The 23,097-nt window shown below is 54.0% G+C and overlaps 1 protein-coding gene across 5 annotated transcripts; it reads right to left on the bottom strand.

Annotated features, from left to right (window-relative positions):
* Positions 1 to 380: 380 nt before the first annotated feature.
* CDIP1 (cell death inducing p53 target 1) lies at positions 381 to 20,134 on the bottom strand. Of its 5 annotated transcripts, none has more exons than XM_064726363.1 (6): positions 20,019 to 20,134; positions 3,756 to 3,853; positions 3,116 to 3,213; positions 2,319 to 2,465; positions 1,779 to 2,040; positions 381 to 1,563 (listed from the first exon to the last, which is right to left on the bottom strand). In XM_064726363.1, the coding sequence occupies exons 3-6, from the start codon at positions 3,198 to 3,200 to the stop codon at positions 1,452 to 1,454; spliced, it is 606 nt and encodes a 201-aa protein (XP_064582433.1). In that variant the 5' UTR covers positions 3,201 to 3,213; positions 3,756 to 3,853; positions 20,019 to 20,134; the 3' UTR covers positions 381 to 1,451. The 5 variants fall into 5 exon arrangements, with proteins under 5 accessions (XP_064582433.1, XP_064582428.1, XP_064582429.1 ...); XM_064726358.1 differs by having other exon boundaries at positions 1,779 to 2,043; XM_064726359.1 differs by lacking the exon at positions 20,019 to 20,134 and adding an exon at positions 14,520 to 14,672 and having other exon boundaries at positions 1,779 to 2,043.
* Between the last annotated feature and the right edge of the window lie 2,963 nt (positions 20,135 to 23,097).

Consider the following 23,097-nt stretch of genomic DNA (forward strand, 5'->3'; position numbering starts at 1 on the left):
GCTAAAAGCAACATCATTGTGAGAATGGGGGGGCTGGGGAGGGGCTAAGGGGGAGAAAGGGAGTGCAGTCCCACACTGTCTCACTTGTCTCTGACTGATGCAGTCCCTGAGAAACTCCTGCCCTGGCACCCCTCCGTCCCTGCTGTTTCCCCTGGGGTTTCCACGTGGGAGGCTCATTGCCCTGCTGAGGACACAGCCAGGTGCTGTCAGGGCTTGGGGCTCTCCTGTGCTGAGGAGTTCCTGGTAGGGTAGAGAAGCTGCTGCTCTTCCTCCTGTGCTTGGTACCCCTGTACCCCCACCCTGCCCTCACCCCCATCTCCCCTACAGGCAGATCTGCTGTGAATTTTGAGCAGGAGAGAACAAAAGATTTCACACAGGAGTTCAGGGTCTGTTATTTATTTACATAAAAACACTGACTAGTGCCACAGTTCCAGCCCTGAGCAAACAGCAGCTGCCTGTGCAGGCCAGGCTGTGTTTGCAGACCTGTGTACTGAGAGCCCTCCCCACTTTGCTCTGGGAGCTGCAGGGCCAGGGGCGGGAGGAGCAGCCCGAGAGGCTGAACTCGGCTCCCAGCCCCTCTCACCCTGCTGTGGGAGCGCTGCTGGCAGCTCCTGGCGCTGCCTGCTTGCCCCTTCCTTCTGCCTCAGGTGAGCGAGCTCAAACACCCCCTACACCGCATGCAAGGAGACCCTGCGGGGCCCAGGGCGGCCCTGGAGCTGCAGCCTGGTTACAAACTCCTCTACTCTACGTGCCGGGCAGCCGGGACATGCCGGGTGTGCTTTGGCTCGGGGGCCGGGGCTGCCTGGGGCTGTCCTGCCCCCGGAGCCGGGCGGGGCTGGGAGGAGGAGGAGGAGGAGGCGCATGCAGCTGGAGCGGCCGCCGGGCAGGACGGAGGTGCTGATACGGGTGCGGTGCTGCTGCCGGGCCCCCTCCGTGCTTAGAGGCAGCTCTGCCTCCCCTCGGGACGGGGCTTGGAACCACACGGAAACTGGTGTGTGGCACTGCCCCGTGTCCTTGTCACTGAGCCCCTTGCTGACAGTGCCACAAAGGCTGTGCTGCATCCCCTGAGGGCACCATGGGCCGCTTGGGTCCCCTCCTGGGCTCCCATCCCAGCCCATCCTGCACTGTGGGACTGGGCTGGGCACCTCCAGCAGCTGCTCCAGGTGAGGGGGCCTCGCTCACACCTGCAGAGTAACGGGGTGCAGAGCGATGCCCCCCCTGCCTGTGCAGTGCAGGGCAGCTCCCACACCGCCCCCGTGCCCCAGCTATTGCCGGTGAGGAGCAGAGCCGGGGCAGTGCTGGCAGCTCTACGGGGGGAGCCGGGGATAACGCACACACAGCACCGGCGGGAAGCGAGGGGAGGGCGATGCACACGCGGGACGGACGGACAGATGGACGGACGGACGGCAGCGGGGCGGGGCCGGCGGCGTTCCAGAGGCTCCCGGGTGCCGTTAGCACATGCGCTTGTACGTGTAGATGTAGGCCTTGCAGTTGGGACACGTGTGTGTCACGTCCTTGAAGTCATCGAACAGGCAGGGGATCAGGCAGCAGCAGAGATCACACCTGGAGCACAGGGACAGGCAGAGAGGCTGAGCTGGGGCAGCCCCTGGGCACGGGGCAAGAGATGTAACTGGAGGGGCTGTCACCCAGGAACCCCTGTGCTGCTCCAGTGCCACCCCTGTGCCAAGGTCCCCACCGTGCCCAACGGCTCAGCCAAGGCCACCCAGGACCAGGCTGAGCACCCAGCACGAGGCCCCAGCTCTGCTTGCAGCACCTACCCCACGAAGCAGCAGAAGAAGCCCAGGAGGAAGCTCATGAGCCCGATCTCGTAGGAGATCTTGGTGGTGATGGCTTGCTGGCAGTGGGGACACACAGTCTGCACAGGGGCTCCCTGGAAGATCTCTCCCTGCAGCACTGTCACCGTGGTGGCAGCTCCCGGGGGCACCAGCACTGTGGCCGTGTGGCCACCAGGAGAGGGGTAGGGGCCTGGGGCAGGGTAGTAGCCCATGGGGGGGTGAGGGCCTGGGGGTGGGTAATATCCTGCTGTGAATGAGAAACACAAACAAGTGAGCACCTCTGCACGTGGCAGGACAGCCCAGATCCTTACTGGGGAGACCCCAACCCTGCTGCAACACCTCCCTTTGAGTACAGCCTTGGGCCAGCCCTGCCACAGGCACTGTGCCCCCCACCCCAGCCCAAGGAACTCCTGCAAGCTCCAAATGGCAGCTCCAGCCCCCTCTTGGGCAGCAGGAAACACTGCTGCTGCTGCTGCTGCCGCTGCCAATCCCCACCCTGTCCCCAGCCCCTGCAGGACTCACCTGGTGGCACGTAGGGCCCAGAGCCATCCGTGGGCATGTGGGGGGGGATGAACCCCGGCTGCGAGGGGGGCTCATAGGGGGGAGGTCCGAACTCAGGAGGGGGGATAGGAACCCCCTGGGGCTGTCCCACCACTGGGGTGACACCCTCTGAAAGGAAACACAGTCAGCAGCCAAGGAGGCAGGGAAGGGAGACAAGAGGTGGGGGCAACCCCTTAAGCCACAACATCCTTCTCTGTCACAGACATGTTTTATGAAAAATCCTTTCCTTAGGATTTTTCCTCCTGAGAAGCTGAGAGGCCTCAGGAACAAAATGTAAACAATGATTATCTGCTGCTGTGGAATGCAACAGGTGCATCTGTGATTGGTCTCATGTGGTTGTTTCTAATTAATGGCCAATCACAGTCAGCTGGCTCAGACTCTCACAAGCCTTTGTTATCATTCTTTCCTCTTTCTATTCTTAGCCAGCCTTCTGATGAAATCCTTTCTTCTATTCTTTTAGTATAGTTTTAATATAATTATATCATAAAATAATAAATCAGCCTTCTGAAACATGGAGTCAGATCTTTGTCTCTTCCCTCATCCTCAGACCCCTGTGAACTCTGTCACACTCCTCTGGGCCACAAGAAACCCAAATGCACCCCACAGCAGGGAGCAGTGCCAGGCTTTGAGCTGGGTCATTGCCCCTTGGAGCCCTCCTGCCTCCCCCAGGGGTGCCATGGGGACAGAGGGAGCCAGGCAGGCCCAGGGCAGCCCCAGCTGGGTGCTGTGTGTGGCAGTGCCCCCAGCACCCCCAGTACCTGGTGCCGAGGGGGGGCCGTGCTTCTCCTCTATCAGCGGCGCCGAGGGGCCCCCCGGGTAGGGCGGGGGGGGATCGTTGGACATGGCTCAGGCAGCCCTGCAGGGACAGAAACCTTCAGGTGACCTTGGCAGCCTTGGTGGCACATGGAGCTGGGGATGGAGGTGACAGGAACAGAGGGGCCAGGGTGGTGCCAGCACTGCACCAGCCCCAGCTCCCCCCAGGCAGAAGCAGGGCTGGACAGGCTCTGAGCAGGCAGCAACCCCAAGGTGTAAAATCTTCCTGCCGGCTCCATGGAAAGCCCCCCTGGTGCACAGAACTCATCAGGGCAGCTCTGGGCTGTGTGGCCACGCCCCAGGGCAGTGCTGGGCTGGAATGTGCTGTGCCAAGGCTTGGCTGCATCACTGGGGTGCCAAAGGTGGGGAAGAGCTGCCCACAGCCCCAAAGCTCCACCCTCAGTGACACAAGGCTGTGCCCTGAGGGATGGCAGGACGCCCACCCTGAGCCTGAAGCACAAACTCCAGGACAGAGATTGCAAACCCCACAGAGCATTTCCAAAAAATCTCAAAATAAACCCAGTGAGTGAAGGTAAGACCATATTTAACACCTGGGGCTGTTACTTTACATGGGGTAGAATTTACCTGTCCTCTTCCCTGCAGCAACACTCAGAGGCCTTGACAGCTGAGAGAAGCAGCTCCTCTGAGCAGGGCAGTTTGGGAGGTGACTTCTTCCACTGGCTCTGTGTCAAAGGAATTGCAAGTGAATTAGAGATGGAGAGGAGGCACAGCTGCAGCACTGTCCTGCCTGCCACACCAAACCCCTTCTGTCCCCATGTGCCCCCTCAGTGGCAGGCATGAGGCTCTGTGTCCCTGGCACATGGCACAGCCCCACTGACACCCTCTGAGATCCAAGGAACTGCAACAACATCCAGAAACCTGATTTCCCCATGTCCAGTGGCTCAGTTATAGCTGGTAGGATGTGATAAATTGGGAAATACAAGTGAGAGGCTGCTCACTCAGTGCTTGGGACAGGGTGCCATTGCTGTCAGAGCCCAGGGAGCTCTGGGAGCTCCATCCTTCACACAACAGCCCAGGAGCAAATGTGACTCTGCTTGTCCCCTTTGCTGGCACCAGAGCCACGTGCTGGGCAGCCAGCCCAGAGCATGCCAACCTGCCCAGCCTGGCACAGCCTGCACGGGCAGCCAGCCCTGCCCCAGCCCTGCACTGAGCTGTGCCCACAGAGGTGCCCCTGGGGCTCAGCCACCTCCACCTGCAGCTGCCAGAGCCAAAGACTTGGCAAGCAAGGCAGGAACACCCATCCCTCCCTCACCTGCCTGGCTTTGCTTCATTCTACTCCTTTTCCCTCGTTCACCCTCCCTGCCACCCCACAGCCTCCTGCAAGGCAGCAGGAGTTCAATCAGTGCCTGGATCAGGGGAGCACCCGAGCTGTTGCTGCTCCCTGATCCCCCCAGGGGCTGAGCACATTCCTGACAGGCACAGGCTCTCACAGGGTCTCCCCCAGGCTGTCCACATTTCCTGACGAGAATTTCTCCCCCCAAGTTGAAGCCACACAGCTTCAAAGAGTAACACCAGGGCAGCTGGGGGTCATCTCCTCCTGCTTCTCACTCCAGTTTCTTCCTGAAGAGCCAGGCAAGCAGAGTTGCCATGGCAGAGAGCATTTCCAGGCACACTGCAGAGCCTGCCTTCTCCTTCAGTGACCTACAAAGCTCAAACTGGGCCGTGCTCCTTTTAGCTCAGTGGGGATGTGAAGAAAAGGAGGATTTATTCTTCTCAAAGCAGCCAACCCTGCACACCCAGGAGCCTCAGACCTTCCTGTGCCTGTGCCTGCAGGGGTTGTGGATGAGCCCAGCCCAAGCAGAGCACCCCAGAGTGCTTACCTGGGGACACCAGGGAGCTTTCCTTCCTTCCTTCCTTCCTTCCTTCCCTCACAGCCAACTGTGCCCACACCACATCTCCTCCCATTCCTGCTCACATGCTGCTTTCCCATAATAATCTTTCAACACTCCCCCCATCAAAGCAGCTGGCAAGAGAAGGCAGGAGAGGAGGAGGCCTCACCAGGCACTCCATCCACACCCATGAGATGAAGCTGCCACCCTGCCCAGAGGGTGCCAGCCCTGGTCCCAGAGCCACACGTGCCCTGGGATGAGGGAAGCCGAGGGATGCAGGGTCCTTCTGCTCACACTTGGCAGCCTCAGTTGGCTCCTAATGCAATATTCTGCTTATTAAGAGAGATCTGTAAAGAGCAAGATGTTGGCTGTGTGCCCTTCCCAGGAGGAAAATAAAGCCTGTTGCTTTTAAGCCTCTTAGAAGCTGTTTCTCTCCTGTGCTTTATTTCATCTTAATGTGAGCAGCACAAAACTCAGCCCATTTCTGACAGAGAGCTCTGTGGGATACCAGGGGGCACTGGGCTTTCCCCTGGCACTGAGCTGCCCCAGGCATCCATCCCTCACCATTGACAGCCCTGCAGTATTCCAAAATTACCATCCAAAATGACCAGGTTTAAGTTCTGATGGAATCACCAATGTCTTGTGCAGGTCCTTTGGAGCAAGGACTCACTGCAAGCTCCTGAGACCCAAAAGGAGCTGGTTATCAGAGCAGGATGGAGAGAGGGGATGCTATTTCCAGCTACAAATGCAGATTAGCTCTTCTCAACTGGAAGAACAGCTTTTACTGGCTTCCTCTGCAAACTAACTACAGAGGATAAATGCACTATGGAACCAGAACCAGCACAATCAGTTAAACACAAAGACAGGCAAAGGACCCCCATGCTCCCCAGGGAATTGATATTTGCTAAATAAAATGGAAAGGATTCCCATTTACCTGCTGGGGCACAGCAGTGTGACAGACAGAGCCTCACACAGAAAGGGCTTGGCCCACCCTGATGCCTCAGTCCCTGTGTCCTCCCTGGCTCTGTGCTCCCTGACCTCACTCCAGGCAGCTCCTGGGTGAGAAGATGGCAGCAGATTTGCAGGTCCCGTGCTCAGATCCCAGCTCTCAGCCCCAGGAGGGCTGTCTGAGGCTTCTCACACAGCCCAGGCACTGTGGGCAGCACCAGCCCTGCCTGTGGGGACACAGAGCTTTATATCCCACCTCCTCCCTGTGCTCAGCAGCCCCCAGCTCAGCAACTGAGGGATTGTAGGATCACAGAATGGTTTGGTTTGAAAGGACCTTGCAGCCCATCCCACTACAACATCCTGCCATGGCAGGGACACCTCCCACTGTCCCAGGCTGCTCCCAGCCCTGCCCAGCCTGGCCTTGGGCACTGCCAGGGATCCAGGGCCTGCCCACCCTCACAGGGAACAATTCCCAATTCCCAATATCCCATCCAGCCCTGCCCTCTGTGAGGATGAAGCCATTTCCCCTTGTCCTGTCCCTCCATCCCTTGTCCAGAGGGCACTGATCTATACCCCAAAGCCCTGGTTCCCATCACTGACATGCTCAAAACTGACACAAAGCAACTCCCAGCAGTGATGAGAGGAGCTGATGTGTCAGGGTGCAGTGTCCCGTGCTGGCTGTATTTCCCTCTGTTACATCACTGCAGAAACAGTTTGGGATTCAAACATGGAAAGGTCTGCACATCCCACCTGCTTTCCAAACACTCACCAAAAACAACTGGTGTGCAGTGGGACCAGGGAATATTGTGCCACCAGAACAGATAACACCATAAAACAAATAATGCCATGAAGAGGATGTACACAGTTAATTCAGATTTGCTCTGCTCATGCCATTCCTCCCCAGCAGCAGCTGTTTGTGCCTCAGGCTGCCTCCTCACAGATGAAATCTCCACGGGTGGGACAAACCTGGCAAGGGCAGAGCAGATGCTGGCAGGTCCAGCTCACGTGTGAGCCCTGCTGGTGCAGTGCTGGCCCAGCAGCTCTGAGTCAGCTCTGAGATCCATCCCACACTCAAACAGCCTGTGCTGTCCTTGCTGCTGCTGCTGCACTTGGGACTGAGATGCACAGAAACTCAGCTTTGCTCCCTCCATGGGAGCAGTGGCTCCAGCCTTGACACAGGAAGCAGCATTTGTTCATCCTCAGCCACATTCAGTGACGTTGACACTTCCAAAGCTGCTGCTGCAGATTTTTTGGAGCTCTTCCTCCATGAAAAAAAAACAACTTCTGATATTTGAAAAAGGAAAAAAAACACACTAAAATTCAATGAATAAATAAGAGAAAATATACAAGCACTTTCAGCTTCACTGCACATCAAAGAGATGCAGATTGCAGCTTCCAGGCTTTTGGAAATACAGCTTTAAAAGCCAAGAGGCCTGAAGATTCTGGGCTCTCACTGAGCCCAGCATTTAGAAATGCTTTAGAGATAGGAACAGCATTGTGGCCAACACCATCCCAGTTTTCCTGGCCCCAGGAAAGATATCTGTGTGCTACAGGTGACATGCTCCAGAAACTGGGAAACACTGAGACCAGGAAGGCACAAAAGGCCAGTCAGATGCTGCCAAAATGTCATTTGAGCCAAAGTCTGTTCCTTTTCAAAAGGAGCTTTAGGAGCACCAAGGAGGGAGAACCGAGCAGGGTGTGCTGAGGGGGACAGAGCCATACCCTGACTGTGGCAATCCCAATCCCTATCATCCTCCTCCACAGTGACATTTCTGAACAGCACCTCCAAACCCCAGCCTGGAGCTGCACATTCCCTGTTACACCTGTGCCTGGAGCTCACAGGGATGATGCCCTCTCCATGCTGTGCCCAGAGCTCCCAGGGATGATCCCCTCTGCCCCTGCTGTGCCCAGAGCTCCCAGGCTTTGCCCTCTGCCCCTGCTGTGCCCAGAGCTCCCAGGCTCTGCCCTCTCCATGCTGTGGCTCAGCTCCCACCACACACAATCCCACCAGACAGCTCTTACCTCCAAAGGAAAGGCAGCACCAATCTCTGCTGAGCAAGCACTATCAGTGGTTATTTCTGCCTGGTTTTTATGCACAACAACAAAAAGATGTTTTCCATGCAAACGAGCCAAAGCTCCCCCTCAGCTTTGCCTGCTCCCATGCGCATTTGCTGCCCCCAGCCTGCACATCACCTCCCGGAACCAGGAGGAGGAATAAACAGCACAGAGTGCTCCAGCCTCCTTCAGAGAGGATGTCCTGGCAATCCTTGGCCGTGTACCCGCTCCTTTACCCACTGCTAACCTTGGCAGCACCTCCTCAACTCCTCATCCCGCTCTCAGCCAAGGCAGCAAGGGGGCGCATGCTGCAACGCTCTGCACGGCGCCGATGGAAACAGAAACCCAAGTGAAGGACTGAAGGAAAGCTCTGTTCTTTTTCTGAGCAACTCAGCTGCGTTTTCCCAAGTCCAAATCACTGCCAGGGAGCACAAACTCACTGCTCAGGAACAGCCAGGCTGCTCCCAGAACAGCAGATTTCTTCCACACTTCTGCATTAAGATTTCAGCTGCAGAAAATTGCTCCTTCCAGGAGGGTCAGGCTGTTCCTTCAGTGCAGGCACAGAAAGCTCAGCTGGCAAGGCAGGCCAGCAGCTCTCCTTTAAAACAAAGGAATGCTGGACAAGAAGGTTTTTCATCATTTGAAGCAGGGATGTCAGACAGCCAGAGCTCCCTGCTCTGCTCTCCAGTGCGTGGATCTCCGGAGGAGCTTCCCCATTGCAGTTTTTACCTGGGGACCTTGCACAAATCCTGTGACCTTCTGTGTGCCACCATCACCCAGCACACAAACCACCTCAGAGCAGGATCCTCGCTGCCAGCCAGGTGCTGCATCCAAAGCAAGATTTGCCAGGGCATTAAATCCAAAGCACAATCAGATCATCTCCCCAGCGCAGCCCCGGCTCGGCTGTCCTTGGCCAGAGATTCAAATCACCACATCCAGCAGCTCCTCCTCATGGATACCAGAGAAACCAGACACTAAATCCTCCCTGCTTCAAGCAAGGAGGCTCCATCTGCAGCTCCCACGAAGGGTTAAGTGCAGGAGAAACGCCTGCAGGACCTGCTGCCGCCTCTGGGATTCTCTCCAGTGCTGCCTCCGGATGGGCTGACCAAGCGCTCTTGGCTCTTCGCACCGGGGCTGCAGAAACAGCCTTGCCAGGACCTGCTTAACCTGGATATTTAAAGAAAAACCGGCCAAAAAGAAAAGAACAAACTGGGGTGGGTTGTTCTCTCTGCTGCTGGCTCCCAGGATGTGGCACAGGGCTGTGGGAAGCATCGCGCTGGCAAAGAGCTCACGGTGACAGCCAGGAGGGGCTGCAAGGGACGAGGGGGTCACAGCCCCACACTTCAAAACTGGACCCCAGCCCTTCCTGGGGAAAGCTGAGGTGTAGACAGAGCACTCTGCACCACCAGGGCAGCTGAATTTGGCCCCCAAAAGGCAGTTCTGTGAACACAGAGCAAGCAGGGAGCCAGGCAGCCCCACAGGCTGCCACTGGCCCACTCAGGAGGTGCTCCCTGTTCAGACCCTTCCTGGCTGCACGGGAGAAGCCAGGCTGCCAAACACCAGGTGTGCTCATGGATGTGATTAAAGCAACATTAAAGATAAAGCTGAGCTCCTCTGCATCCTACCAGTGTGCTCCAGAGAGATGAGAAAGGGAGGGAGCTGCAAGCCAAACCCTTGGGGAAGCAGAGAGCTTCTCCATGAGACTTTCACTGCAGTTCACAAAATATCCAAGCTCACACTTGATAACATCCATGGGAAAGCATCCAGTGATAGCAGCAGCTGTTGCCTCCAGTCCTCTGTATCTACTTAATTTCCCCCCTGAGAGGATACATCCTGCATTACATCATCCCTTTGATATCTGTTAATAACGGTGATAACACAACCTGCCAGAATCTCAAGCAACTAAACCCAACATCTACTCCAAGAGTGTGTTTTAATGTAGCATGAAGCACAACTGTGCCATAAGAATAGCTGCTCATTGAAACAAGCAAACAAAAATAGCCCAGCTCAAGAAGCTTAACAGCAAGCAGAAGCCTCAGGAGGTCAGGAGAAGATCCAGAGCTCTTAAGCACAGTCACAGATCCGAGCTCACCTCTGATGGCAGCCCAGAACAGAGGCTTAGGGATGAGCCAGGAAGGGATCAAAGGCAGCACTGTCAGTCCCTCCCACTCCCAGCACTCATGGTTTGGAGACTGGGCAGCCTGGAGGTTCTCCATGGAGCACCCCAGGTCATTCCCAGGCACCAAGTACTGCTCTTCAGTTACCTACACAAAAAAGCATCTCCTGTCTCCCATCTGGGGGAGACCAGCACAGATAAGGTGAATACACAATGAGTACCCACTATGTCTCACAGCAAACCCCAGGGTTTTATAGATTCCCTTTCCAACATCAAATTAAAAATATTTTATTTCTTTAAGCACTCACTCTTTCATTTCTCCCTCCTTCTGTAGAATTTTTTGAGAGAAAGTCAAATAGCAGAGCTACATCACTGCTGAATCAGACTGAGGACATGTGTGACGTCCATTAAATGACACAGAGAGCTCCAAGGGAGGAAGAAATTAGAATCAGAGCTGATCAGCAGTTTTGCATTTCAGCTTCAGAATTAATCAGAGCCCAAGAGCGTATTCAGAATTCCCTTGCAGATTTTGCAACACAATGAAATAATCTGGAATACATTGGTGGTGATTCCAGATCCATTTTCAGGGCTGTACAGAACATTTGCCAGGCACTGAGGAGAGCAGCAGTCACTGTAGCTCCAGTCTCCAGCAGGAGCATTTCCCATGCTCACAGATCCCCCTGCCTCGGTGCCAGGGAAGCTGCTGACACTCAGATTTAACTGGTACAATGTCACCTTGCACTTTTTCTGAGGACTAGTGTGAAGTGCCCTGTGTCACTCGGTTTTATGCAAGGCCCAGGCTCACTCTTTGCAAAGGAGAGGGGTTTGGGGTTCAGCAGGACCGTGTGTGTGAGGTGTGAGCTGTCTCCTGAGTCCCAGCAAGGAGCAGCCACACACATCCCTGGATGTGCACTGGAGGAACTCTTCCATGCTGAGGCCATTCCTGTTACCACACTCACCTCCTTGCTCCCACAGAACTTCCCAGTTCAGACTGGGGCCTCTCCTAGGGCCACTAGCATGGGGCTGGATTGTCCCCTGGCACTGGCACAGGAGGAGGGCACTGGCACTGCCCTGCTCCCAAGCCCAACTCATCTGGGCTGCTCAAAGGTGGATGATGATGTCCCAGAGGGGAAAACCCTTGGATTAACCAACAGCCAGTGAGTGTGCCCAGTGCTGGGCACCCCCGAGTTACACAGAGCTCCTGCCATCCCCAGTTCTTCCTCCAGTTCCCACCTGACCTGGCCAGTCCAGCAAAGTCATTTTCACTCCTCCATGACTGTGGTTTCAATTTGCAGCACCAGTTCCTGCCAACTCCTTCATAACCCCTTCCCCAAAGCTCCTACTGAAATCTGGGACAGAGCTGGACTCCAAGCAGCCCTAACACACAGCACAGCCCTCACATCCCTCCCCAGCTCCCTGCTCTGGGCTCTTCCCAGCCCTTTCTCTGTCACAGAACCCCTCAGTGCCTCGCTGCTCCATCTCTGGGCAGGGCTTTGGAGCAGTCTGAGGCAGGGTCACTGCTCCCCCAGCACAGGATGGCACAGGGGAGATTCAAGCCCATAATAGCAGGATGCCCTCAGGGCAGGTAAAAACAGCTCAGCTGCTCAAATCCTCTGCTGAGCCTGAGGAAGGCAGAGCAGCTGCCACGGTTACGACACTGAACCGATGGGAACTGCTTTCTCTCACATCAGAGCAGCTCAGCAGGCAGCTCCAAACTGAGCTCCCACCACGCTGAACCCTCCTGAGCCATGGCAAGGGGAGTCTGAAAGGCTCAATTAACACCCCCTGTGGCAGCCACGAACTCTGGGGGAAACCTCTGCTCCCAAAACACAAACATGCCCCAGATGACACCTCTGTGAAGACCTGCAACAGGCCCAGGGAAAGGGCTGATATCGAACAGCAGGAAAGGGAATCTATTCCCCTCTTGCTCAAAGCCTAAGTGAAGGTTTTGGAAGAGCTGAGTGATCCCAGCAGTGCAGGTGGGAAGGACAAGCTGAGGCTTCAGCGCAGGCCCAGCCTCTTGTGAGCTCTTCCTGATACAGCACAAAGCAGAATAAAGGCATTTAGTTAATCAGGAGACAAGCCAAAGATGCCTCTAAGAAAAGGGCAGCATGCACACACCAGCAGCAGCTTTTTATCCAGTGCAAAGCTAAAAACACAAGCCCAGAGGGGTGGGCAGCAGCCAAAATCCCATCCCCTACTCCATATTCCAGGCTTTATCCTCCCCTCCAACACATGGATCCTGCTCCCCTCCTGCCCTGAGATGGGAGACTGGAACCCCTGAGGACCTCAAAACCATCCCAGCCTGGAGTCACTGCAGCAGGGGTGCAGCTTTGGCTCTAGTCCATCATTTCCTCCCAAGATGGAGCTGCACTGAATCCCATGGGATCCTTTCCCTCTTTGTAAAAGAAAATGCTTTAAAATTAAATGCTTTAAAAGGAAATGCTTCTCATTTGGAGAAATAATCAATAAAATCTAACAGGCTGCTTTTCATTCATCCCCAGCCAGAAATGTAATCTCCTGTTAACAGCACAGCCCTGAACACATCATTTATCTGCTGCGGGTAGCAGCACGCACAGATTTTACAGCTGGAGAGAGTGGGGCTGCCTGCATCACAACCACTAATTTATTCTCAGAAAGGCTAATTTAATCTGGCAGTGAATGTTCTCAAAGCCTCCTCACACACAGAGCAGCTTTTCTCTTGGTTGGCTTAACAACAATCCAGCATATCCAAAAACGTGGAGGGATGCTAAGGAAGAACACTGCCCCTGTGTTTGGAGCCCTCCAGTCTGAGAAATTTCTCTTGGTAACTACAGGCTTTGGGAAAACATAGAGTCCCTCTGGTTTTTCAAAAAGCCAACTGTATTTTCAAGGCAAATATACAACAGGTTAGGCTATTTCTCTCTCATATACAACTGTGGCTTGACAGAAAGAGCTGGGCTCTTAATAAAACTAAACCCAGCAAAGGTTGTTCAGTATTAGACAACTCATTCACTTCCAAGTGCACACCAAGAGCAGCAGCCAGCACACCTGGCCTGGGGGGCTCCCTGCCACAGCAGGTGACTTTCCCTAGCCCACACTACAGAGGAATAAACTTCAGGACAAATCCAAAAGCTTTTTGTTTCAAAAGGCTGGGTAACTGCACCATGAAGTGTTTCAGAGAGAGCACCCTTCAGCTTCCTAGCTCTGCCATCTCCAGAGGGCAATAAATAAGCCATCAGAAAGGGTTTTTTCATTGTTTTTAAATTCTAGGTGGTATTTTCCCCTTACTTGTCACAGTACACACAGGCTGAGCCCCCTGACCCTCCATGGACGTGGCACCACGTGCTGGTCCTCACCTGGAGACCACTGGAGATGGAGCCACAGGGGCTACACCAGGGCAGACTGAAGCTTTAGAACAGATAAATCTAACCCTCCATGCTAACTAACCATCCATGGGATTGTCCCCACCATCCTGCTGGGAAAGAAAAGCTGCTGCTGTGCAAGCCTGGATCAGGTCTGAGAGGGCTCCTCTGCTACAAGGGCAAAAACGTGCCCCAGATGACATCCAACAATTTAGGAGGATTCAGTAATGTGGGAAAAAGGCAAAAATCAGAGGGAAGCAGAGCACTTACTAGGCCACAGGAGAAATAGAGAAGAAAACAACACAACAGTCCCCTTGTTCCTATCTGTCAGGAATTGCTGTCCCAAGAATAGCCTATTCAGAAAGCAGGAAACTCAGAGAGCAGCAGGGAAGGGCTGAGTCATGGCCATTTGGAAAAAAAAAGAAACAACCCACAACAAACCAACCCAAAAGGGAAGGAGAAAAACCATGGGACAGCAGCTGTTCTGGGTCTTGGAGATATGAGCAAGTCAATCCAGAACATATTAGCCAATCTTTATTTTCAAAAGCTCTGCAAACAAATGGCACTGCCATTAAATTCATCTGACCCTCCCTCTGCTTGTGGGAAGCAAATTGTTGTACCAGGAAAAGTTGTTGGTGCTTCCCAGCACAGCCCCTGGCTGCCAGGACACAAATTGCTCCCAGTTTGTGCCCTGAGTTTTGTTTCTCTGCAGCATTAGCATCCAAAAGATTTACAGGCTGGGCAAGAGCTCTCCCTTTGGAAAAGCAGATCCATCTCAGGGATGCCATTAGCAGAGGGTGAGGAACCATTTCCCCTCCCCACAGTGGAAGGGCATGAGGCAAAACACATTTGGATGGGCTTCCCACAGCTCTGTGAACAGAGGAGCCAAAGCCAAGGGCTCCCATCTCACATCCAGCTCAGCTCAGCCTGCCTGGCCCCCAGCTAAACTCTTCCCACACGATAATCTTTGTTCTGTGACCTAAATCAAATCAATTGTACAATAATTCTCCCCAGGACAGTAATCTTGTTCACTCACCCATCATCTGAGAGATTACACCTGCTCTCCAGCTGTGGGGCTCTGGGAGGAAGAGATTTCTGAGCCATGAGGGGCTTGTTTTTCATACAGGTCCTTGATGATCCCTCACAAATCAGGGAAGGGGAGGGTGTTGTAACATGGCATCTCCAAAGGGGTAATAATTAGCACTGACTCCATGCTTCTCAGAAGGCTGAGCAATCACTTTATTTTACTATACTTATTAAGAAACCCATCACCCTTCCAGACAGTCTGGACCCAACTGGTCCTTGAATCCAAACACCATCACCATTGACCAATTAAAAAATCACCCTTTGGCTAACAAATCTCCATAACACATTCCACACATTCACAACAACAGGTGCAGCAAGTGAAGATAAGAATTGTTTATCATCCTTTCCTCTGATCCTCTCACAGCCTTGCCCAGGACAATGCCTGGGAAAGTTGTGCCTGTTGCTGCCACATCTATCTTTTCAAGCAAACAGCTGTGCTGGAAAACATATCTGGAAAACACTTTTTAATTCATTTTCTCCTGCCCTGTGGGTACTGCCAGATTGAAGTTGCAAAGGTAGGAAGTGAGGAGCCCCTCAGAGCTGCTGCCTGTGGGGAGTGGGTCCCCAGAGGACAAAACCTGCTGTCCCCAGCCTGTGGCAGGTACCTGTGCCCAGGTGTGACTGCTCACCTCTTCCCACCTCTGGGAATGGCTGGGAAAACCACAAGCCCTTCATACATAGAGCCAACCTTGACACAAAGTCCAGAATGACAGCTCAAGGAAATTGTCCCAGAGCAAACAGGCTCTCATGGTTCCAACTGAGAGTGAAATTCATTTCTCTGCAAAATGCAAGGAGCAAAGGAAGATGAAACACAGCCACAGCATGGGCTGATGTGCATGAATCACAGGAAGGTGTGATGGAATTTAGGAGTGTAAGACAGAATGCAGGATGGAACAGTAAATGTGTAAGCTTAAAGCAGAATTTTCTTCCAAAAACATCTTCCAAAAGTGTTAATAGGGAGCCAGGCTGTTAGTGCAAGGTAGGAAGATTTTCCTTCTAAATGCAGAGACTGGGTATCAAAGAAGGTTCAGGAACATGCACAGGAGAGACAGTTCAGGGCAGTGGGAGCCCCATCTCAGCACAAATGCTTTATCCTAATCTCAGGTTTAGCTTTTATATTTTTCAGATTCTGTGCTGCTTTAGTGTTGCACTTCTGAGCTTCACATTATGGGATGGTGAGCTCTGTGCCCAGAGCAGGGAGACAAAACAATTCCTGCTCCAGCTGGGCAACAAGGACAAATGACCCAAATCTCAGCCCAGGAGCACAAACACCGTGGGCTGGAGAGAGAAAAACAAGCAGGGTGGGACTGGAGGGGCTAAAGCTGAATTGGACAATGAACTGCAAGATGCAAATACAGCAAAACTTATAAAAATGTGAGACCCTGTGACTGGTCATGCATTTTGGGACCATTTCTGTTCATCTTGGGTGCAGCCCTGGCTGGGCTCTTGTGCTGCCCAAGGTGGATCCACTGAGGCCTCTTAATAAATCCCTGCTTTATTCTGTAACTCTGTCCTGCCTCTGTTCTAGGGTAGCCTGCACAAGACATCACTAAAATCTACAGGAGAACTGGGTAACATTCCATTTTCTTATGGATAAAGGAGACAAAGGATAGAACTATTACTAATGCCCAGTAATCACAGTAAAAATGAAATATATTGCTTAATTTGCACAGAAAGCCCCAGGTCAGCTCTTCATTCTCTGATGATCTCAGGCTCCATCATGCCAAGTGGTACAAAGTCAAACATGCACTGCCAGCAGCTGCTCTGCACAGCTCCTAGGATGTTAATCCCACTGCCACCTTTTGGGGCTATTTCTTTTATTTTCTTCCCCTCAATGCAGGCCTGCTAAGAGAGCCCAGATTAAAGACAGCTGCACTGAAGTGCCCCACGTGGAGATGTGAGCATGCAGCATTTGCTCCTGCCTCCATCCTCCACCCAAAATAATGACCAGAACAGGGCTGCTCTCAAACAGCTGCTTCTCACCACCACAAACACACAAATTTAACCCTGAAGCCACAAGGCAGCTCAGAACTAAGGGGCCCAAAGCAAAACTGTAACAGCACCCTGAGAGTTCCACGCCAGAAATAAAATCTGAGCTCCCCTTGCCTCAGAGACTTTATTCTGGTGAGAAAATCGATGGTGGTTTCCTATGGCAGCTGCTCCAGTTGCATCCCCTTTGATCAGAGGAGGAGACAGGTCCTATGCAGAGCATGGAGAGATCTGACAGTGCTCATGGAAGTGGCACTGCTCCTCCCCAGCTGTGAGATGGGCACCCCGTGCTGCTTGGGAACAGCAGGAAAACAGCAAGTGAACAGCACATCCCAAGGCAGAAGTTGCTCATTGTGTGTGTTTTGAAGGAAAAAGTGTACACAGAGCTCTGTGTTTGCACATTTGTGTGCTCAGGTGCCTTGCTCTGAAACCTTCAGGAGAGTTGATTGGCTCCAGGCTGCATAAGAGCTGCAAAATCAGGTCCTGGAAGCAAAACCAGTGTCCTGCAGAACTACTAAAGTTCCCACTACAAACCATTACTGTTCTTGTATCAGGGAAAAGGGAAGAGTAGTGCACAAAAATTCAATTCCTTTTGGGACATCACTGACTGCTGCTAAGAGCCAGCAGACATATCAGCATCTGTTTGCTGTTTGCTGACTCTCCTGCCCACCCTGTGCTCTGCCCACTCTGGGAGAACACCTCTGAGAAGCTTCCACACCTGTCTGGAAGCTCAGCTATATTCAGTCCTGCTGGCTTTGTCATTATTTTAATCTCCTTATTATGCAAATGCTATTTATTGCCTCTCTGGCTCACCTGGCAGCCACCAGCCTTTCCTGGAAAGGTACAGGAAAATTCTAACATGGTACAGAGCTCTGCTAATAGGGCAGGAGCGAAGTACCAGCCCCACTGCAGACCCCACAAAACACACTATTTGAAAAAAATTAGGTTTTTTTCAATTCAGGATAGTCTCTCCTGATTAAAGCAATCATAAGAAATCACATATAGGGCTGTACAATGTAGCACAAATAGACACAGAACTCTGAATTTCATAATTCTCTTTACCCAAAAGCAGAAAACAAGTCTTGGATCAGAGCAGATACTAACAAGTTTGTGTATTTCCTTCCAAAACCACTCATCCTCATACTGAAAGACCAACACCATCCTTTAAACACATGCATTTATTTGCTAAATTCACAGCTAAAAAGAAAAAAATTATATTATTTTACATAATAAAATTACTTTCATCCCTTTGGCTGTGTTAGTGAGTAAAAATGGCAGTGGCAACACTTCTGCAGGTGCCAACATCATGACAAGGACACAAACTGCCCCCAAAACATCCAGATGTTGTGGACAGGCTTTACTCTGGGCACTGCCTGAGCATCCCTCAGCTACAGGAGCCCTTAGCTGTGCTCCCAGGATGTGTTTGCTCCCTCTGCTCCATCCAGAAGGAAAGCAGTGCCCATTGTGGCTTCCCAGGCACAGAGGAAGCTGATTTGGAAGTGACCTTCACAAAGATGCTCATAAACCAACCCCAGGCGCTGAGGGAGACATTCTCCCTCCCCTGGTAACTGCAGCTGAGACAGAGCAGAGCAGGAGCACAAGGAAGTGAGCTTCAGAACTGAACTTGAGGTGCAAGACCCACTGAGGGAACACAAGAAGCTCAGCAGGGTCTTCCATCTTATTAGGAAGGGTTCTGAAATCTGTAACTCCTAAACATGACTGAATGACATACTGTGGTTATATACCACACTATGTCTGTGTAATATTCACTGTAATTTCCCTGCTGCCTACTCTGGTCACACTCTGAAATCAGCAGGGCCCCTGCTGAAATTAAAGCCCCATTTTAAGTACTTTGAGTGAAGGGAACAAACAGGAGGCTCTCGTGCATATTCCCAAAGAGTTTCTCAGACAGTTCTACACACAACACAAACCCACTAGAATTATAATTTAAAACATTGCTACTTAAAACCATTGTGCCTGATCTCATGTCTACCACCTGATATTTTAGGCTCAGCTAGAACTGACAACTGCCAGTCCCCTCCCCAGTTCTCACTGGTGCAAGGAGATCACCTCAGAGCAGCTTTTCCTCTGGCCAAGGGGCACAAACCTACATTTGCAGGGACCTGGAGAAGTTTAACCTTGAGCATGGCTCATGTGGAGGATGCAGAGGACACTGGCATGACAGTGTCCATCCCAGCCTGCATGTTCCCACTCCCCAGGATCTCAGCCTCATTCCTCTGTTTAGCAGCAACCACCACACCCTCTGTGCTTTTCCTAAAGCAACCAAACACTGCCTTACAGCTGCTACCCTCTGCCTTTCCAGTCCCCTTAGGAGGGAGAACCCAGATCCCACCATTCTAATGGTTAAAAACCCCACAACTTCCCACTAATGTTTATTCCTTGGTCTTTGTTGCTGTGTGTGCCACAGTATGCCTTAACTGAAGGAGCTCTCTTCATTTCACACTGCCAATATGACTCTCACCATCATTATTTCTCTTCCTGCTTGTCAAGACACCTCAGCTTCTTTCAGCTCCTCTAAAATGGGCTCATAATCCCTGACCACTGGGCGAGCTGGTCTCTCAGGGCAGGGCTAACTGGAAACACACACACTGGTTCCTAGGCCTGCTTCCCTGCACTCCCTGGAACTGTCAGGATCACATTTGCTCCTCTCTCCCGGGATGTGTCCGGATCACATTTGCTCCTCTCTCAGTGGGATCAGTCCGGATCACATTTGCTCCTCTCTCCCAGGATCTGTCCGGATCACATTTGCTCCTTTCTCAGCTGTGCCCTCCCTGCAGCCCCCGCCGTTCTCCGCTCATGACCTCGGCCGGGCAGCAGCGCTCGCCTTACACCGGGAAGTCTTTTCCCAAGTACGCGACCTCGCTTTCCACCCGATTAAATTTCATCCCAGCCCTTCCCGGCAGTGCTGAGAGCACAGAGCCGGAGCTCTGGAAGATTTTGGAGCACCCTGCGACATTGGTCAGCGATAGAGGCCCGTGCGAGGCCAGGGCTGCCTCCCGCTGCTCTCCGGGCCCACGGCCCCGTCCAGCCGGAGCTCCCCGGCCCCGCAGCGAGCGCTGCAGCCACGGCCGAGCACCGAGCCCTTCCCTCGGCCTTGTTCCTCCTCACAGAGTTGATTTCCATCCCTTTTCGCTGGTCTTCTCCTGCCTGCGTCCCCGTCTGCGCTCAGTGTCCCCCCAGGGCCGAATGTCCTCCGCCGTGCTCAGTATCCCCCCTCCGGTTCTCAGCGTCCCCCCACGCCTGGTGTCACCCCCGGTTCTCAGTGTCACCCCCGGTTCTCAGCGTCTCCCTCCGGTGTGTCCAGCCGGCCCCGCTGTCGGGCGGCCGCCGCGACCTGGCCGGGACTGAGGGGGCCCGGGCCGCCTTCCCGCCGCAGCCCCCCGGATCCCCCCGAGCCCCGCCGGTCCCGCCCCGATCCCCACCGCCCACAGGCACCTACCGGCTCCCGGCGGCGGCTCCGGCACCTGGCGGCGGCGGGCGGGGCGGGCCGGACTGGGCGGGCGGTGCCGCGGCGGGGCGGGCCTGGGCCGCGCTGGGCCAGCGGGGGCCGGGCCGGGCCTGCTGCGCTGGGCAGCTCCGGGAGCCGCGGACTCAGGGAATCGCGGCGGGGTTTGTGCCGGAAGGGATCGTAAAAATCATCCTGTTCCACCCCCTGGCATGGGCAGAGACACCTGCCACCAGAGCAGGCTGCTCCAAGCCCTGTCCAGCCTGGCCTTGGGCACTGCCAGGGATCCACAGCTTTTCTGGGCACCCTGTGCCAGGGTCTGACCACCATCACAGGCAAGAGTTTCTTCTATATATCTAACTTTAATTTCCCCTCTTGCAGTTGGAAGCCATTCCCCCTTGTTCTCTCGCTCCATGCCCTTGTGCCCAGTCCCTCTCCAACTCTTTTGGAGCCCCTTTAGGTCCTGGAAGGGCTCTGAGTTCTCCCTGGCACCATCTCGTCCCTGTCCTGCACATGGTGCTTTCCCTACCAGGTCTCCCAGTTCATGCCCTACATGATGTCCTGCTCTGGCTGATGTCCTGCCCCACACAGTGACATGCCCATGCCATGGATTCTGGCTGTCCCAGGACCAGAGAGCCTGTGGAACCACAAAGGCACCTTTCTGGATCCAGTGGTCTTAGCTGCACTGCAGGGATCAGTTAACAGATTAGTATTCTAACACAGCCACAGGTTTTCAGTCACTTCTCACCTGCCCCTAAGGCTCCAGAGATACTTGCTGTGAGATTGAGGTGTGCTGGGTCCCATCCTGCCCTGGCAGCTCTGCTGGGGTCGCTCTGGGCTGGTGGAGCACACAGCTCCCACTCCCCAGGCAGGAACAGCCATGTGCCCTGCAGGCTCCTCTTCTCTCCTCCCTGTGTCCCAGTGAGTGGCCCAGCTGCAGGTGACAGTGGGGCAGGCAGGCTGTCCCCATGTCAAGGCACAATCTAGTGGGAGACATTGCCACAGCACCAAGTTAAAGTTTAGACTCTGAGTGGGAGATGCTGTAGGTAAGACCAGAAATATCTGCATCACTCACACCTTGCAGCACAAGAATGTGTTGTGGTGGCCTTGTGCCCTCCTGTCTTCTCCACAGGCAGCAAAGGCTGGCTCACAGCAATTTTGGCACTTGATCCCTTGTGAGATCTGGCAGCCCCAGACCAGTCCCACCTCACGTGTTGTGACCTTGGCTTTGAGCACAACCACAAAGCAAAGGTGACAGCATTTTGCCAGCGTGACAAAGCTGAAGCTGGGACATTTCTCCCCTTTGGACATCTTTCACTTCAGTTTGGGGGAACTCCGTGGTCACCACTATGAGCTGGCTGGGTGTGGCTGGTGCTGTTCGTCCCAGAGAAACATCCCCAAGCCCTGGTCTTCTCCACACACTTCTTAGCTTCCCTTCTTTCCACGTCCCCATGCCTGTGGGGACCCAGTCCCAGCAGTCAAACCCATGTTCCTCAGGTCACAGACATGCTGCAGATGATCACCACTCTCTGCTCCCTGAAAACCACTGCTGAGGGCTTCCAGCTGCAGCAAAATTCCAGAAGGTGCATGCAGCAGAGCTGGGCCAGTTACTGGAGAGCTCTTTGCAGAGAGTCTGGGCTCCCCAGAGACCTGCATGGATGGCACAGGTGCATGAGGTGACTGGGATGGCAATCTTACACAAATCCTTATGGAAAATGCACTGAAGCCTCCTACAAGGCTGCTTTGGCTGGGGTGACCTGCCTAGGACCATGTCACCCTCAGAGCCACTGGAGCAGCCACCCACCCCTGGTGTCCCAGTATCCTGGCTACCTCCACTGCTCTTGTCCCTCCTGCAGAGCAGGATTTTACTCTCTAAAACTTTTATGTCCTGGGAGACCCACAGGGCTGGGGAAGGGATGGCACTGGGGTTGGTGTCAATGTTTGGAGTTTCCTGCCCATCCCAGGGGCTGCCCAGGCTCTCCCCTCCTGGAGCAGGGTGGAAAGGCTGATTTCTCTCCTGGTCACAGTGGAGCTGTCTCAGGAGCTGTAGCAGAGCTCTCTCTGTGACGTGCTCACTGCTGAGGTGCTGCAGCCTCTCAGGCTCCTTTGCTGGTAATGCCCTGGGCTCCAGCATGGCTGGGGCTCTTCTCTCTCCCCAAAACCTCAGGGGCTGTCTGGTTTCAAACTGGGATCTCAGTCCTGAAGCCTTGCAGTGCTGGCCCATGATGCTCTACAGAGGCTGGGCTGACTGCTGGAGCAGCACGAGGCCATAGGGACCTGTCAGCCATGAGAGCTCCACGGGCACAGACATTTCTGTCATGCCAGGCCACTGTGCCAGGTGAATGGCAGGGCCACACTCAGCCCATCTGAGTCCCCAGGCCACTGCAGCCCCCTTGTCCCTCTGCCTCATGCACTGACATTGCTGAGGGGGGACATGGTCACTGTCCTCTGTGCCACCCCAGTGCTGGCCATGCCCAGGGCCTGGCAGCAGTGCCAGGGGGTCTCCACTATAAGCCCCCCCAGTTTAGGATGTTGCTTTGCTGGGGGCCTGCAGGAGCTGGAGCTGCCCAGAGCAAAGCTTTGGTGTCTGTTTTCAGCCAGCTCAGAGACCTGGATGACATGGCTGCCTGTCTGGAGAAGGTGCTGGGTGAGAATAAAGCAGCTGTGGGATGTAGAAGGTGCCCAACTGTCAATGGTCCCAGGAGGTTTGAGCTTTGAACAAGTTCAGAGGCCTGGGGGCTGCAACCCCACATCCCACTTGTCAGGAACACATTGGGGCATCTCAGGATGTTCTCACCAGCCACTTTCTGGGGCTGCCATAAACACCTCCCTGCCTTGCCTGGCTTCTGCAGCCACCCAGGGCCACACATCCTCCCCAGGGGCAGGGAGGGGCTGGGCCAGCTGCAGCAGCAGTGCAGAGGCTGCAGAGCAGCTGTGGGGTGATACCAAGGCAAGGACAACCTCTGGGCACAGCTCAGGAGCTGCTTGTGCCACAGCTGGTGCCTGAACCAGCCTGGGCACAGGATTGCCAAGACCTGGCACATCCCCACTCAGAAGCAACTCAGTGTGCCAG

Source organism: Zonotrichia leucophrys, chromosome 14 (assembly GCF_028769735.1).
Source record: "Zonotrichia leucophrys gambelii isolate GWCS_2022_RI chromosome 14, RI_Zleu_2.0, whole genome shotgun sequence".
Taxonomy (NCBI): Eukaryota; Metazoa; Chordata; class Aves; order Passeriformes; family Passerellidae; genus Zonotrichia; species Zonotrichia leucophrys.

Excerpts from the sequence above, each read along its gene's own strand:
- CDIP1 (XM_064726358.1), bottom strand. The coding sequence starts at position 3,200 with ATGTCCAACGATCCCCCCCCGCCCTACCCGGGGGGCCCCTCGGCGCCG. Across the intron at positions 2,466-3,115 it reads CGGCCCCCCCTCGGCACCAG|AGGGTGTCACCCCAGTGGTG; the intron begins GTACTGGGGGTG and ends GTTTCCTTTCAG. Across the intron at positions 2,044-2,318 it reads TGGGCCCTACGTGCCACCAG|CAGGATATTACCCACCCCCA; the intron begins GTGAGTCCTGCA and ends TCTCATTCACAG.